This window comes from Carlito syrichta, unplaced genomic scaffold (assembly GCF_000164805.1).
Source record: "Carlito syrichta isolate Samal-C Ts95f unplaced genomic scaffold, Tarsius_syrichta-2.0.1 Scaffold302074, whole genome shotgun sequence".
NCBI lineage: Eukaryota > Metazoa > Chordata > Mammalia > Primates > Tarsiidae > Carlito > Carlito syrichta.
The window spans coordinates 1-18,791 of NW_007246170.1; the positions used below are offsets into that span (position 1 = coordinate 1).

Here is an 18,791-nt window from a genome sequence, read left to right on the forward strand (position 1 = left end):
GTGGCAAGAATGAGAAGGGGGAGAAGGATGAAAGCCTGGAGAAAGGAAATGAGAGAAAGAAAAGATGGAGAAGGAAGTCCAGGATGAAGAACACAGGGAGAAGGGCTTTGAGAAGGGGAAGAGACAGGAGTGAAGAAAAGAAGACAGGGAAAGTAAAGAGAGTGATGATTTAGAGTTAGAAAAAGATACAGTGTTTAATACAGGATAGACTCAACTTTCTCAATAAAGATGCCAGGTTGATTTCTGAGGGGAATGAGACCTGCGTGGGAATGAATTTATAACAGAATCCATCAACAATTAGCTGACTTTATCTCCAAGCCAGCAAAGTTACACCTCAGGACAGGGCTTACAAGTCAAGGCTAGAGAGAAGTCGAGGAAGTCAAGTAGCTACAGGGGTATCCAGGTATCATTTCAACTGTTTTTGAAAATGCGTGTTCCAACATGATGTAAAATTGAAAATTGGTTAGTTTAGCCAAGAATCATTTGACAAAATAGTTGACTGAAAGTTTCCATTCTTTAGGAGGTTTACTTATCGGACCCCCAAATAAGGTTCACTGAAGAAAATTAGGATGCTGGGGCTTTCTGGCTATGTCAAGTTTAAACTTAGGTTTCAAAAAAAGTAAGAACTTGTGCCACTTGCATAGAGTGCTTGTCGTTGATGGCAACAAAGAAAAAGTAGGAAAGCAGCTTGCTGGATGACTCTGCCTTAACTTTTTGATTAAAGGAAAAAAGCCAGACCAATTAAAGTCCTTTCCTTTCCCAGAATGCCAAACTGTCTGAAATTTGCTTGCATTCCTCCTGAAATTGCATTTTTAAACCAAGGTCCCTGGGCACCTCTTTTCCTGAAGCTATTTTACACTCCATCTGCCCTGCATGCCACAAGCATTTCTTCATCACACGGAATGGGAGTTTCCGCTTCCACATGGTGGTGGTTCTACTCCACCCCAGCTACAGAAAACACATTTCCCTCCGTCTCATACTTGTATTTCTATCTCTGTCACATAAGGATTTTACTTTTCATCAGAATCTAGGTTCAGGGAATTGACATGGAGTCACTATATTTAAATCATATTTTTCACAAGTACATCTTTACATGGATGCTATTTTACTGAATTTATTTATTCCAAATAAAGTAAAAACTGAGGAATTTCTGTAATGATCTAAATTTAGCTCTGAACTTTACCTGTGAGTAATCAGAAATCTGCCAGAAGCAGAAAAGGCTACTAAACAAAGGACCTTAGGCTTTGACTACAAAGCAATTCTAATTAGGGTCATTTCACTACACTAGTTAACCAATCTTCTATGGCACCTGGTAAAAGAAACACAAATATGTTTGTTTTTTTCCTTCTCAAAACCACTTGGTTACAGATTCTTATAATCTATAGCAGACAGAATGTTAGCTCTTAAAAAAAACAAAAGAGAAGAGGTTAGAACAACAGGGAGGAGGGAAAAAAATAACGCAACACAAGCAGACGATGTGAAATCCTTAATAACACACTAACCACATGTGGCCAGCATCTTGAATGACTCCAAAGTTAGTGACTCTTGGCCACTTGTTGTAGATTTTAAGTCTTTACAACCATCTGCTGTCCCTCTCTCCACATATGCAGTCATCAGAGCCACCAGTACAAGTTGTTCACACGGACAAGAGCTAGGGTCAGCAGATGGCCTTTCAAGTGCCTCTTTTAAAGGTTCATATTCAATTAGACTAGTTTTTAAAAAAATGCTAACTAGACAACGAGCAATTCAGAGAAGCAAAGGCAATCTCTTCTTTGATAGAACTAAAAATAACAGTGGTAACTTACAAGTGAGTCTAATAACTATTTGGGTCTAATTAACTTTTTATCTAACTTGAAGGCAGGTCATATATAATACAGCATACATCAAACCAAGAAGAATTCTTAAGACTGAGGTTTAAAATTATCTCTTCAAAACCAGATAAACAGTTATTTGTGGTTTTCTTTTCAGGGACTAAAAAGATTAATTGGTGAAAAACATGAAAAGTTTAACAATTTTTATTTTCAAACCAAGGACCAAATGGAATACATATAAAATTTAATTATATAAAATCTAATTAACCAAAGTCTTTACTTCATTGTGTTTTCCTCCTAACACCCTGGACTTTTAAGTGAAGGCTAAAGAGTAGCTCCTATCAGACATTCAGTCAAATAATAAATTTCCAGGGTTTCCTAGAGTGTACAGCAGAATCAATTCAATTTCCTTTACCAGAAAGAATCATGAAATCTATACTCTCCCACAGTGCAGAACAGGGCTCTTTAACTGAGTGCCAAAGGATAGGTTTCAAAAGGATCCATACATATCTTGAAGCACAAAATTTGGGGCTTCTGTGCTTTCAATTGGAAAAGGGTATGCCATTTTTCATTTACTTCTGAAAGAAGCCTCTGATTACTATAAACGGATCCCAAGTTTCAGAAAGCTAATCCCATAAGCTCTCAGATACCCAATCATCCAAATAAAAGTATGTAGTATGAGACATATGGCTGAACTTTGGTTGCATTAACACTCCCCTCTCATCAGACTGCTGTGGACTATTTTGAGCAGCACAATGGTGTCCCTGGGTGCTGCTTCCTGTATAATACCTTTAACTAAAGATAGGAGGCTATCAGACAGAAATAAGACATTTTCAAAGGGTTTTGAAAAACAGTAGCCCTTAATTTTCTATGACTTAGCCAGAAAACTAAGTTGAACCCAAGTACTAAATTCTAGATAACTAGGACATTGCTCTAATTATATTAATTTCCTTAATATTTGTCACCAGAATTTATTATTTGTTTTCTACTGTTGAGACACATGTGGCTGTGGCTGTCCTTGTTTATTTAGAAACCAGCACTTCATTAGTATCCTCAAATGTCCAGTTCAGCTCCAAATGTGAAAGTAAAAAGAGTCTCTCGAGTTTAAAAAAAAAAGAATATATTTTAACTTACCAATAATGATAAAATAATCAAGAAGAGTATAAGATAAGGTCCCCAAATATGCCAGTATTGCTATAAACCAACGGTTCTCAACAGAAATGATTTTTGCCACCCTATTTCTCCTCCCCAGGGCAAACATCCTGCAATGCAATGGATAGCCTCCCCAGAACAAAGAAGAATCTGGCCCCAAAAGCCAGTAGTGCTGACGTTGAGAAACACTACTAACTGGCATGCAACTAAGAAAGAAAGCCTGGGTTGATAGCTTTATAAAAAGTAAGACCCAGCCGGGCTCGGTGGCTCAGCCTGTAATCCTGCGCCTTTGGGAGGCTGAGTGGATTGCCTGAGCCCACGGGTTCGAGACCCGCCTGGGCAGCGAGACTTCATCTCTACAATAAACCAAAAAATCAGCCGGGCGTGGTAGCGCATGCCTATAATTCCGGCTACTCGGAAGGCTGAGGCAGAAGGATCGCTGGAGCCCAGCAGGTTGAGGCTGCCGTGGCTGGGAGCAGCCACTGCACTCCAGTCTGGGTGACAGAGTGAGACTCCAACTCAAAAAAAAAAAAAAAAAGTAAGTCCCATCCTTACCTTCAAAGGACTGAAAAGGAAAAAGAGAAGATCACAAAGTCACAGAAAAAAAAGAAAAGCAGATAAAAGAAGAAGAAAAAAATCAAGACGTGAGACAAATACCTTGTAGCTATTTCCTTCTAGAAACTCTTTAGAGTAAGAAAGAAGGTCAATGACTGGACACAGCTCAGCTCTACAGCCTGAGGGGCCATCACAGCCAGATCTCAACAGCACTTGAAGGTTAAAGGCGAGTAAAACTACACTCCATTTCAAGGGAATGAGAAAGGATAGGATGAGCAGATGGATGCTACCTACCCTCAGTGACACCTGAGGACCTGAGTGTGCTGTAAGGAAGCCTGTAGTACAGGGAGAGCCTTCACAACCTTCTTCGTTCAACCACAATCTTTATTCTTTCTTTTTTTCTTAGTAGCATGCCAGTTAGCAGGGTTTCTCAACCTCAGTTCTACTGGCATTTTGGACCATATTCTATGTTCTGGGAGGCTGTCCCATGCACTGTAGTATGTTTGCCCTGGGGAGGAGAAATAGGGTGGCAAAAATCACTTCTGTTGAGAATCGTTGGTTTATATCAATATTGGCATATTTGAGAAGCTCACCTTATACTCTTCTTGAGTACCTATGGCACAGTATTTTACCAGAAACTGACAAGGAACCACTGAAATGTTGACAGAGAACTTCAACTAGCATGGAAAGATACTGATGAAAAGTAAACAAATTAAAAAGCAGCAGGGGAAAAACCTCTATTATAAATTCAACCATGCTCAACTGTGTTAAATGAACAGATAGAAAAAGAATAAAAGCAGACCACACAAAAATAATGGTGGTAACACAGGTGTTGTTCTCTTTTGAAACACTTTCATAATTTTTTTCAGAGTTTTCATTGGTTGACTTCTTGGGGAAATCATTTCATTTACCTGTTATTCACCCAAGAATGCATCAAAATCAGAGTTCCCCACTCACCCACAATGAAGAAATTTCAGAGGTCTTAAGAGTGAGCACACACTGCCAAGCGTGATGGCATGCCTGTAATCCCAGCATTTTGGAGGACTGCCTGAGCCCAGGGGTTCAAGATCAGCCTGGGCAACTTGGCAAGATCTCATCTGTACAATAAAAAAAAAAAAAAATTAGCTAGGTGTGGTGGCGCATGCCTGTAGTTCCAGCTACTTGGAAGGCTGAGGTAGAAGGATCACCTGAGCTCAGCCGGTCGAGGCTGCCATGGTGGTGAGCATGCCACTGCAGTGAGCACACATGACGAAGCTCTATTTTCCTTCCACCAGACTGGAGTATTAAGAACAATTGGTACTGTACTATAGGGAGACCTAGAGTACTCTACCCTATACACTAGAAAAATATTCTTTCGAAAACTGTCTAATTTGCTCTTTCTACTTTTTCTCTAGTACTGAAAGATGTGTCCACTCATGCCACAAATTTGAGATAGAGAAGAAGACCTTTGGCTTCCCTGATTTGGTTCACAGTGACTTTGGCTTTTTGGCATTAAAAAAAAATTATTTCTTACATGTATCTATTCTAGTTCACTAGAGCTCTACATTGGAGCCAAAGCCTAAGAATATCGTCTAACACTGGTGGTTACAGCTCAGTGCAGATCTCCTCTTCTTTCTCCCAGATATTATGATTGACTAAAAACAGCATATTGGTATTGCCAAGTATTATAGTGTAATATCATAATAACACCCTCTCAAAGGTGTCTTATCTGTCACTCCTAACATTCACCACCAGAGGGGAAAAAAAATCACTTCATTTTATTTCTAGAAAACGTAACTTCACCTCCCTAGGATATTTTCAAAAGAGAGGTCTATGAAAGGAAGAAGACAAATAATGTACATTTGCATGTCATCAATTTCATTACTGATTAAAGGAAGTTTACCATAAAAATGAGGGAGGGGATGGTCATCTTCTACTGTTATATAAAAGGAGGCAAAATACACACACACTTCTGCTTATGAACTGTCTTATGAATTGTAGGAGCAGAGGTAGCATCTTACCATTAGAACACTTTGATGATCAAAATATTTATTCTTTTTTTTTTTTTTGAGTTGGAGTCTCACTCTGTCACCCAGACTGGAATGCAGTGGCCACTCCCGGCCACCGCAGCCTCGACCTGCTGGGCTCCACCGATCCTTACGCCTCAGCCTTCCAAGTAACTAGAACTACAGGTGCGCGCTACCACGCCCAGCTAATTTTTTTGATTTGTTGGAGAGATGAGGTCTTGCCAAGTTGTCCAGGCAGGTCTCGAACCCGCAAGCTCAGGCAATCCACTCACCTCAGCCTCCCAAAGGCGCGGGATTACAGGCTGAGCCACCGAGCCTGGCTTAAAATATTTATTCTGTTACGGAAAACTTAACATTTACGTTGCATACAATTATAATGTTGTTCAAAACACAAACCTTACACTAATTCCATTACTCTTTACACCTACAATTCTTTCCATTAAAAATACCTGCCCATCACTTTGGGAACTCACTGTTTGTTTTAAAATGGGGGTAGGGAGTGTTAGATTTATTTATTTGGTAAGGAAAAAAATTCCTAGCTTTCATATAATATAGCAATTATATTAGCAGTCCTATTGACTGTGCTTCCTAAAGATGTTTGGAGTCAACCCATTTCCTCCAATTCTCTGTTGCAACATCCCCAAAGCTACCACTGACTCATGCCTGTCTTGATACATCCCTGTCCTGATACACCCCAATCTGATACACCTCTGTCCTGATATACCCCTGTCCTGACACACCGCTGTCCTGATATACCCCTGTCCCGATGCACACCTATCCTGATACACCCATCCTGAAACACGCCCATCCTGTTACACCTCTATCCTGATACATCCTGATCTGATACAACCCTGTCCTGACACACCCCTGTCCTGATGCATGTCTGTCCTGATACATGCCTGTCCTGATATACCCCGTCCTGATACACCCATCCTGAAACACACCTGTCCTGATACACTCATCCTGAAACACACCTGTCCTGATATACGCCCGTCCTGATACACCCCTGTCCTGATACACCCATCCTGAAACATGCCTGTCCTGATACATACCTTCACACTGACCTCCCCTCCTATCTTTCTCTTTTCTAAACTGCTAGTCATTTTCATACTTTTATGTTCAATGCAGAGAATTTCAAACTTGTTTTTGTTTTTATAAACACTACAAGTATAGTTATTTTGTGATCTATGTCTGTTAATTCTAGTATGTGAAGTCTCTGCAAGTATACTTCTAACTATAGTTTCCATCTTTTCTTCTTTGTGGTGCTTTTTTTCCTGTCATTTTTTACTAAAACTGTGTATAATGTACATACAATTATATATAGGAATACACTGAGGCCTGCTCTGGGGAGATTAATGTTTGCTTCTGCTGAATGCTGGAGGCATGCCTAGTCAAGAACCAGCTAAAACTATTTCATGGCTTGAAGGCTTTTTTTATTGCTTATTTATCTGTTTTAATATCACCCAGGTAATTTGAGTTTGGCCCATTTGAGCAGAGCATTGAGCTTTAGGTTCAAAAGTTCAATGCTCTGCTCACAATCTCCTGGGGCAAAAGAATGAATTGGGTTCCCTTTAGCTTCTCCCTTACACTTAAGGTGGAAGGGAGTTCCAGCTAAATAGGAGTGTCTCCTGTTAAGAGTCTCCACTTGGGTCAGAACCAGAGTTGTATTTTCTGTTCCCACCTACACTAGGAGGCTATGAAAATACTGAAGTTTGCTAAGTCTACAAGGGCAAAAGTAGCTTCAACACCCAGCTTACCTGAAGTTCTAGCACTCACTTAATGGCGTTGGCCTTACAGTTCTTTCATCATTTTGTCTGCTCCACATTACTTTTAGGAAAATATTTTATTTTATCCAGCATTCTTAGTTAATTTCTTAGGAAAATCATCTGTAAATTTAACCTACCTCATTACCAGAAACCTTAACTTGCTTACATCAGTTCACGGTGTAACATATCATCTTCAAAAATTCCTACCTAGCCCAGTTCCTTTCAAAGAATTTCCTTTTCTGGTCCCTGACTATCTCATCATCTTCTGTTCTGCTTCACCCTGAAATTCTTTCCAAACCCTCTATGATCCTTCTTACCTCAGGACCTTGGCATATGCTGATCCTTTTGTCCAGAATGCTATTATTCCCTTCTTCACCAAAGGAATGTCCACTCACCTGTTGAAGCGCAGCCCAAATGTCAACTTGCTCCAGGAACACATCCCTGATACCCAAGATTTGGTCAGACAAGTGCTAACAAAGTTTCCCACAATTTTCTGGCAAGTGCTAAATTGTGTTATCAGTGGTTTGTTATCTGTCTTCTTCCCTAGAACTTAAGTCTCAGAAGGACAGTGACAGTATTTGCCTGTTTCTAACTTAGTACCCACACCTAGCAACGGCATGCACAAAGTAAAAACTTCATAAGTAGTTAACAAATGAATAATGCAAAGCAAAGTTTTGTGCTTATTTTAATACAAGATCCAGTATATTCAAAATATAATATATAATTTGATTTTCAAAAATATACATAGTAATGCTAACCCTAATTGTGATTCAAATGCATAATAATACAAGGAAGATAATAAAATAGATTTTAGGTTAGGTCTTATATATTAATTAATGGCCATGAAGTAACTCCCCACAATAAAATATGTACAAAGTCTCATTGTAAAATCCATGCAGTGATAGTCATGTTTCTATACGTTTTCAAAAGAAACATCAAAATTAATTTTTAAAAAGGGCATTTTATGAATTAATAGAAAAGATGGTTCCCCAATAACCTACAGAGATACTTGTATATTGTAAAGACTATGTAGCCATAAAGGGAAAGAATACATACAAGAACTTTTTCAGTGGTCAGTATGGCAAGACCTGGATGTGAAGAGTGAGGTAAAAGGATAAAGGACTTTAAGGTTCTATATAATGGGAAGAACAAGTAACTAAAGAAATTTAGGATTTGGAGATACCAGGGTAAAGGTAAAGCTGCTCCTAGGCATTAAATAATATCAAGAAATCTAAGCAGAAATGTCCACTAGTGCAGTAGACAGGATTCTAATATGGCCCAAATGACCTCTGCCCCCTGGTATTAATACCATGTCATACTGTTACATGGCAAAAGGGATTTTGTAGTGCAATTAAATTTACAAACCAGTTGACGTTAAAATAGTAAACTTATCTGGGAGGACCCAAGCTAATCACTCAAGTTGTTTATCAGCAAAAACATTTTCACAGCTGGTAGCAGAAAGGAAGTCAGAGATTTGAAGCTTGAGAGGGATCAACCTGAGGGAGGTACTATTGCTGAGATGGAGGGGTCGACAAGAAATGACCTAAAATGGTCTCTAGGAGCAGAGAGCAATCCTCAGCCAAAATCTAGCAAAAAGAAAGAGACCTAAGTCCTACAACTGCAAGGAATTGAATTCTGCTAAAGACAAGGATCAACTTGAAAGCAGATTCCTGCCAGTGCCTTCAGAAAAAAACCCAGCCCATCCAGAGAACCCTGCTAAGCCCATCCAGAAATGGTGGTTCAGAAATATAATGGAATCTGGGCCACATTTCAGATCATCAGTATTCTCACTAAAGGACCATGTTAAGATATAAATGGGTATTATTTTAAGCCATTAAATTTATGATGACTATTTTATGCAATAACAGAAAACTAATACAATTAGCAGCTAGGAAACCTGATGTATAGGCTTAAGAGTCACCATATAGAAACTGCAACAATAGATAAGCTCTCCTGTGGAAAGTATATTTAAAAAATGAAAGAATCTGAAAAGCCTGGAAAGATGCTTACAATTAGAGTTTTTAAAAATGATGCTAATAGTACATAATTTAAAAACATGAAAGAAATACTCTAGTAAAAATGAGGAAATAACCAGATGACAAACATCATCCACTGATCCCTTCACGTACCTATTCCCATAAGGCACTCTCACTCATATATACTCTCTTTTTTGAGTTTGCTATTTCAATAATCTAAATAATTTTGCATCTATCCACCCAAATACAAATATTTAGTTTATAAAAGAGGAAAAAATATACAAATGAGATAATTGAGTTACCTCTAAAAGTTAGTTTTTGATATCTGAAAGAATAGGCTTTAATATTATATTCCTTAAACTAAATTTCCTTGACACCCTTTTATAGCTAATATGAATGAACCTCCCTAACTTCCTAAATATAAACAGATGATTTTATCATAATTCCTATCAATAATACCTTGCCTGAAATCTTCATAATGCTTTTCCCCCCAAGCCTTGTCTTACACTGGTATTTAATCAAATGAAAAGCTACAAAATCATTAATTACATAAAAGCTGGCATTGAGTAATGTCCATTAATCAAACAAAAGACACCCTCATATGTGCATAATTAATAACTGTGTTTTCTCACTACATCAAAGACTATCGCCTTGCCACAAAATTTTAATCACTTTCCAACATATTCCCATCAACTTAATTATATTTGAACACAAATATAAAAAGTTAGAAAACTAAGGCAGTTTTAAAGTGTCCCAAGTTATAACTTATTAAGATTTGGTAACCCAAAAAAATTCCAAGAAAATGAGCCACTCATGCAACTAATATAGAATGCATCTTTGGAAAATCTTATGAGAACTGATGTAATTATTTAGCTTTTGAATGATTAAAAGAGAGACTTAAAGCAATACTGCGCAGATTTAACTAAACATCAAAGTTATCAAGGGCTTACCAGCACATCAGTCAACTACACACAGATGGGTTTTAGGGTTCTGCGTGTGATTAAACAAGCTGATCATGCAAAAGGCCACAGTAATGAAACATATCGGCACAAGAAGTGTAAAAGAAAAGCTCAGCTCTTTTTAATTTGGTTCTGTTTCTTTAACTCATCAAAATGGAAACTCACCTAAGTTTTAAGCATTTACACACCAGCAAAATGATTTCATTTCTCTCTCCTTGCTCTCCCTTGCCACCGTATAAGCGACTTAATGCAGATATTCTAATTCTCAGAACAAGATTATGTTCATAATCTTTTGTACACAAACTGAATAAATCACACACCAGGTGAGAAGCAAAAGTGTGATGGGCCCAGCATTCCATATGACACTGTAAGTTTGATAGATTTGTAGGAAGACACTGCTGCCCTCCCTCAGAGATTTCAGGGTCAGGAGCTTCTAAAAGAATTACAAGTATGTAGGCTCTCTCCAGACTAAGTAAATTACAATACTTGATGGTGGTCTACATAATTTTAACCACAAAAGGGCAGAACTGTTCCCAAAACTTTTTTATTCTCCTTAATAATCAATTTATATTTTAAGGTTTCCATCGCCTTTTGTGGTAAAACAGCTCAAAGTTTATATAATTGCCTTTATTTTTCTTAAAACTCTTTTTTTAAAGCTTCTTTCTACCACTTACAATTCTCAGTATATTACTTTTGCAGCTGCATTTTTTCAGACAGTGAAATCACAGTGTCTATGTGTGTATGTACATATATAAGTGTATATATATATCTACACACACACACATACATAGAGAGAGAGAGACATATTTCAAAAGGCAAAAAATTCCCACATGGTTTAGAATTATTTCTAAATGTTGATGAACCTGATTTTGTGCAAGGGTAAAAATGTCCTAGTTTGTTGCAAACTTTTCTCATGGTGTGGTTCAGAAATATAATGGAATCTGGGCCATATTTCAGATCATCAGAAAATATAGACCAGAATAGCTCCTGTCTCGAGTTCTACACCAAGGCCATAGGGAATATTTGGGAGTCCTTTTACACTTTTCAAAAGCCTTGGCTATTCATTCACTCTCAAAAGACTTCCCTGTATTTTAGCTACTGTCTATCACTCAGAAAAGCATGCTATCTTCTAAAAGTGTGCATTTTCTCCAGAATTATTTATGTCATCAAATGAGAAACCAACATGTCCCCCAGTCTCCACTGGTAATAACAGCATTTCTTTCTCCAGACAACTTATCAATTTTGGAAGAAGAAAATTAATCTTGTCCATGCCCTAATTGAAGAGGACTAATGAGTAATAGCAGAAACAATACCCAACACCATAGACATCTCACATGGTTCAGTTTACACAATTCTGACTGAAAAATTAAAGATGAGCAAACTTTCCAGTTAATGGGTACCAAAACCATGGTGCCTAGATTAGATGCAGGTAAGAGAAGAGCTTTCAATGAAAATGTTAACAAGTGGCTCAAGATCCTGAAGCGGATTTCTTCTAAGAAATGTAACAAGGTAAAACATGGCTTTACCAGTATGATCCTGAAGACAAAGCACAATCAAAGCAATGGCTACCAAGAGGTGGAAGTGGTCCAGTCAAACAAAAGTGAACCAGCCAAAATCAAAGGTCATGGCACCAGTTTTTTGGGACACTCAAGACATTTGCGTTCTTTTGGAGGATCAAGGAACAATAACATCTGCTTATTATGGGAGTATTTTGTGAAAGTTAGCCAAAGCTAAGCAGAAAATGCCTAGGAAAGCCTTCACCACAGAGTCTTTTACCATCATAACAATGCTTCTGCTCATCCCTCACATCAAAGGGCAATTTTGTGAGAGTTTAGATAGAAAATCATTAGACATCCACCTTAGAGTCCTAACTTGGTTTCTCCTGACTTCTTTTTGTTTCATAATCTTAAAATTTCTTTAAAGGATACCCATTTTTCTTCAATTAATAATGTAAAAAAGACTGCATTGATATGGTAAAATTCCCAGAACCCTCCATGCTTTAGGGATTTTCTAAATAACTGCTGTCATTGCTTACAAAAGCATCTTGAACATGATGAATGATTTGTTGAGAACTAAAGTTCCAAGGAGGTCAGGAAGATGGCAGCCGAGCCAATTGGACTATGTGAGTCCCCATGTGAATAAGTGTATGGAAAATTTTGTGTATGTGCTGGTGAGCAAGAGGGCGTGTGAGTGGCTGACTGAGTGAGGGTTAGGGAGCTAGCTGGCAGCCAGGGTTCTTCTGGTGCAGCGACTGGTGCCACAGCTGCCAGGCTTGGACCCTAGTGATTCCGGGGATGCAGAAGTCGAGCATCATTTTCTTTCTTTTTCTTTTCTTTTCTTCTTCTTTTTTTAATCAACAAACCCTCCCTGGGAAGAAAAAGCTGGGAGAGACTGGTGAGCAAGTGGCCAGGCCTCTCGTGCAACAGCTGGTGCTACAGCTTCTCTGCTTTGTCCCTGGCTTTTCCTAGGTTGCAGAAGCCGAGCACCATTATTTTTTTTTAAATGGACAAAAGTGCAGGGGAGAAAATATCGCCCTAGGCTTTCCCTCACCAATGCAGCAGAAGAGAGACTACAGCTCCTGGCTTTGCCTCACCACTTCAGTGCCTGGCAGGGCACTGGCAGCAGGAGCTGCAGAGGGAGTTCAGAGGCAAAGTCCCATGGAAGAGGACAAGAGAAGCACCCCACCACCATCTTGAAGGTGGGGCATGAAAGAGCGACTTGCTCACCATGGAGCAACAGATTCAAAATCTGTGACTGACGGATCAACTACTCAGGGATTGATTGTGACCCACAGGGAATATCCTAAAAGCACAGGTTGCAGAGGGACCTGATGAGTGCTGAGTTCTGGGCAACCCACCCCCTACCCTGATCCAGCAGGGGGACAAAGGGTGTGGCCAGAAAAGGATGAGAAAGAACTCCAAAGAGATCAGTGATGAGTCCAGAGCTGACCCAAACCCCCTCCACCCCAGCAATCCTCTGAACGTCAGACCCACACAGCTGGGTCACGACTGAGAGGGACAAACCCAGGCAGAGCCTGGACATCAGTCACAATAGAACTCCATTCCAGGATAGGCCTGGCTGGGGCACCCCCCCAGTACATACCTAGGGAAGAAACAATTCCTTACCTCCCCATCAGAGGAGATCTCCTTGACCATATGAGAGTGGGAGAGGAGGACTGCAGCCCATCCATCTCTACTGCCCCTCCTCCATCCCTTCTTTGGATACTGAGCAGAGAGTGAAAGAGGTGGCTCTGCAGGAGAGACTTGATTAGAGGAACAATTACGGAGCCTGACACAAGTGGGCAGGTTTTTTTTTTTAATTTTCAATTAAAAAATAAAAATTTTAAAAATTTTTGACTGTGTGTTAGTTTACCTATTTTTAAAATATTTTTCCTTGGTGCAAGAATGTGTACATGAGGGTTTGATCCACTCCTCCACAAATATTTTATCTTTTCTTTTTCTGTTTCTTTCTTCTTTTATTTGTCATTTTCTGTTTATGTGTATATGTGAATGGCTGAGTGCTCATTTTTCCATTTTGCTGTTTTTGTTGGTTTGTTTTTTATCTTTTGTTCCTCTGGGTTTTTTATTTTCATTTTTTATAGTTTAAGGTGTGTGTCAATATATGTGTGAGGGTTCGACCTGAATTCCATTTTTTTCTACCCTCCAGCCTTTCTGTTTTTCTTCTCTTTTCACTTTATGCTAGGCATGTGTGTGTGTTAAGTTTTCTTGGTTTGTTGTCGTTGTTGTTTGTTTTGTATCACTTTGTTGGTATTCTAGTTTGTTTTGGGGTGTGTGTGTATGTCTGTGTGTGTGTCTGTGTGTGTGTGTGTGTGTGTCTGTGTGTGTGTGTGTGTGTGTGTGTGTGTTCAATTGTCTTTCGCATTGGCTTCTGCTTTGCATTGTCATATACGGTGATGGTGGGGAGTGGGTCTCAGGGAACACATACCACAATAAGTGAACACTGTCATTTGCAAGAAGTTTCTGAATCCTAGTACCTGATCTGCTACTTTATTAGAATTTCAAAAACTACAACAGACAGCAAAGCTTCCCATCCACCATCCTATTTCAAAATAGAACAAATCCAGAGCCTGGATCAGGAAAGAATAGAGGACTGAGCAAACATCAGAAGGGAAAGCCTCTTCCACTGACACTAAATAAAGAACTAAAGAGAAAAACAAGAGATCTGTCACAAGTGAGGAAAAAACCAAAGGAAAATCTCAAGCAATTTCAAGTGTACCAAAGACAAAACTCCTAAAAAATCAGACCTTGGTGCCCAAACAATGGAAGTCACCAACAACTGGCCCCAGATTACAACAGGGATTAGGGAATGGATGAAAAGAGGGAATAAGACTCAAGAAGACAAAATGTAACACTGAAAGAACTTATAACAGAGATTTTGGTAATGAAAAATTTCATCCAGGAAATAAATAACAAGATGACAAGCATGGAAAGCAGACTTAATCTAGCTGAAGAAAGAATCTGAGGACTTGAAGACCAGAACATGGAATTAACTCGATCTGTATAAAACATAGAAAGAAGCCTCAGAAAGAAACAAAGCCTATAAGAGATGTGCAATCATATCAAGAGGGCAAACCTACATCTGACTGGTATCCCAGAAGAAGAAAGGGAAATGGAGAAACACTTGGAGCAAGTATTCCAGGAAGTAATTCAAGAAAACTTTCCCCATCTCACCAGAGATGTGACCAGTCAAGCACAAGAGATACAGAGAATTCCCACAAGACATCAAATGAGAACACCAACCCCTAGACACACAGTAATTCGTCCACACAAAGTGGGCACAAAAAAATCCTAAAGGCAGCAAGAGGGAAAGATCAGACTACCTACTGGGAAAAACCAGTCAGAATAGCAGCAGACCTACTGGCAGAAACACTACAAGCAAGAAGGGACTGGAGTCATATATTCAAAGTCCTCAAAGATAAACAATTTCAACCAAGAATTTCCTATCCAGTCAAGCTCAGCTTCATCAGTGATGGAGAATTAAAATTTTTCCCAGACATCCAATCCTTTAGAGATTATGCAGATTCCAGACCAGCTCTATAGGAGATACTTAAAAAGATATTAAGCACAGAAGAAAGAAAAAAAAGAATGACCACACACTTCCCAAGAGAACAGTAGAGCACAGAATCAATAGAGAATATCATGCAACAAGAAACTTGAAAACACACACATACATTAACCCCAAAGCCAAAAGAAAACAAGCAAAGAAAAAACTTTATAAGAACCTCATGACAGCAATAAACAATCACATTTCAATAATCAGCCTGAGTGTGAATGAACTAAATACACCACTGAAAAGACACAGAATGGAAAACTGGATAAGAAACCATGACCCAATTATTTGCTGCATCCAAGAGACTCATCTCACTACAAGGGACACACACAGACTCAAAGTTAAAGGATGGAAAATAAGTTTCCAGGCAAATGGATTGCAAAAGAAGACAGGAGGTGCAACCTTAATATCAGACAAAACAACCTTTAAGCTATCAAAAATTTAAAAAGATGCAAAAGAACATTATGCAATGATAAAAGGTTCAATCCATCAACAAGAAATATTTATCCTAAATGTATATGCACTCAACACAGGAGCACCAGTATTTATAAAGCAACTACTAAGTAAACTTAAAAAGGATACTGACCCTAACACTATTATAGCAGGGGACTTGATTACCCCACTAATAGACCTAGATAGATCTTCAAGGTAAAAAATCAACAAAGGGATCCAGAACTGAAACTTGACACTCGGTCAAATGAACTTAATAGATATCTACAGATTATTCCACCCAACAACCAAAGAATATACTTTCTACTCATCACCATATGGAACATACTCTAAGATCGATCACATCCTTGGCCATAAATCAAGCATAAATAAATTCCATAAGGTTGAAATCTTGCCATGCACACTCTCAGATCACAGTGGAATAAAAATATATATCAACACCAACAAAATTTCCCCAAAGCCCACAAAGACATGGACACTAAACAGCATGATGCTAAACAACTACTAGTTTTTTAATTTCTGAAATCAAAGCAGAAATTAAAAGATTCCTGGAAACAAATGAAAATGAAGAAACATCTTACCAAAACTTCTGGGATGCCATGAAATCAGTTCTAAGAGGAGAATTTATATCTCTATGAGCACACATCAAAAAAATGGAAAGATCACAAGTGGAGAGCCTAACAAATCACCTAAGGAAGCTGGAAAGAGAAGACCACCAAAACCCCAACTTTAACAGAAGAATACAAATCACTAAAATAAGAGACCAAATACAGGACACAGAAGACAAAAATATCATAGAAAACATCAACAAAACAAAAAACTGGTTCTTTGAAAGAATTAACAAGATTGATGGACCCCTAGCCAGAATGACCAAGAAAAAGCCCAAATAAACAGAATCAGAAATACAAAAGATCAAATAACAACTGACCTCGAAGAAATACAAAAGAGTATCAGAGATTACTATGTACACCTATATGGAAACAAACTTGATAACCTAAATGAAATGGAGGACTTTCTGACATCACACAGCCTCCCCAGGTTGAAACAAGAAGACACTGAAATACTAAACAAACCAATAACAATCCAGGAAATTGACTCTGTCATACAAAAACTACCTACAAAAAAAAAAAAAAAAAACCAACCTGGACCAGGTGGCTTTGCAGCAGAATTCTACAAAACGTATAAGGAGGAGCTGACATCAATCCTATTGAAAGTATTCTAGGTTATCGAGAAAGATGGAATTCTTTCCAAATCACTTTACAAAGCTAGCATCACACTGATACCCAAACCAGGTAAAGACCCAACAAAAAAAGAGAACTACAGGCAATATCCGTTAGGAACATAGATGCAAAAATCCTCAACAAGTTTCTAGCAAACTGGATACAAAAACACATCTCAAAAATCATCCACCATGACCAAATAGGCTTCATCCCCAGGAGGCAGGTTTGGTTGAACATTCACAAGACCATAAATGTAATTTAATACATTAATAGATGTAAAAATAAGAACCACATGATTATATTATTAGATGCAGAAAAAGCTTTTGATAAAATCCAACATCCCTTCTTGATAAAAACCCTCAAACATCTAGGAATAGAAGGAACATACCTCAAAATAGTAAGTGTCATCTACAACAAACCCACAGCTATCATATTGCTAAATGGACAGAAACTTGAAACACTTCCCCTAAAAACTGGAACAAGACAAGGCTGTCCACTCTCACCCCTCTTGTTCAACAATGTGTTGGAAGTCCTAGCTTGGGCATTAGACAAGAGAAGGGAATCAGGGGTATCCAAATAGGAAAAGAGGAAGTCAAGTTATCCCTCTTTGCTGATGATATGATCCTATACCTTGAAAACCCAAGAGAATCTGTCAGAAACCTGCTTGAACTGATAAAGGACTTTGGCAAAGTTTCAGGGTACAAAATAAATGTGCAAAAGACAGTTGCATTCCTATACACCAACAACAGGCAGGCAAAGACCCAAATTAAAAGCACAATCCCATTCACAATAGCCACAAAAAAAGTGAAATACCCTGGCATCTTCCTAACCTGAGAAGCGAAAGACCTTTACAATGAGAACTACAAAACACTTCTCAAAGAAATCCAGGAAGATATAAACAAATGCAAAAATATTCCATGCTCATGGATTGGAAGAATCAACATTGTTAAAATATCCATCCTTCCAAAGGCAATCTACAGATTCAATGCAATACCCGTTAAGTTACCAACATCATTCTTCTCAGACCTGGAAATGACAACACAGAAATTCATATGGAAACATAAATGACCACGAATAGTCAAAACAATCGTTAGCCGAAGAAACAAAACAGGAGATATCACACTTCCAGACTTCAAACTTTACTATAAGTCTGCAGTAATCAAAACAGTTAAAACAGCCTGGTATTGGTACAAGAACAGGCACATAGACCAATGGAACAGGATAGAGATTCCGGAAGCAAAGTCTCAATTCCTCAGCCAACTCATCTTTGACAAAACCTCCAACAACAACCACTGGGCAGAGGAGGACCTATTCAGTAAATGGTGCTGGGAAAACTGACTGATCACATGCAGAAGATTGAAACAGGACTCCAACCTATCCCCATACTCAAAAATTAACTCTAAATGGATCAAAGACCTAAACATAAAACCTCAAACTATAAGAATCTTAGAAAGTGCAGGAGATACCCTTATGGAAATTGGAACTGGGAACCAATTCCTATTCAGAACTCTAAAGGCCAATAAGAAATAAGATAGACAAGTGGGACCTTATCAAATTAACGAGTTTCAGCAAAACAAAAGAAACCATCAAGAGAGCAGGAATACAGCCTACAGAATGGGAAAAAATATTTGCCAACTGTATATCTGACAAAGGCCTAAATCTAGAATCTACAAGGAACTCAAACTCACTGAAAGAAAAAAAAATAAACAGCTCCTTTAAAAAATGGGCAAAAGACATGAATAGACACTTCTCAAAAGAAGATATATGGGCAGCCAACAGACACACGAAAAAGTGCTCAGCCTCATTCATCATCAGAGAAATGCAAA

The 18,791-nt window shown here is 38.5% G+C and overlaps 1 protein-coding gene across 1 annotated transcript in view; it reads right to left on the reverse strand.

Moving 5' to 3' along the window:
- Positions 1-1,502: 1,502 nt before the first annotated feature.
- Positions 1,503-18,791, reverse strand: part of PAPSS1 (3'-phosphoadenosine 5'-phosphosulfate synthase 1) — a gene marked incomplete at its 3' end in the record, with an annotated part of 107,623 nt that continues 90,334 nt past the window's right edge. The window contains exon 12 of the mRNA XM_008055995.2: positions 1,503-1,708. Coding sequence (XP_008054186.2) covers positions 1,503-1,708 — 206 coding nt within the window. The remainder of the gene's footprint in view (positions 1,709-18,791) is intronic.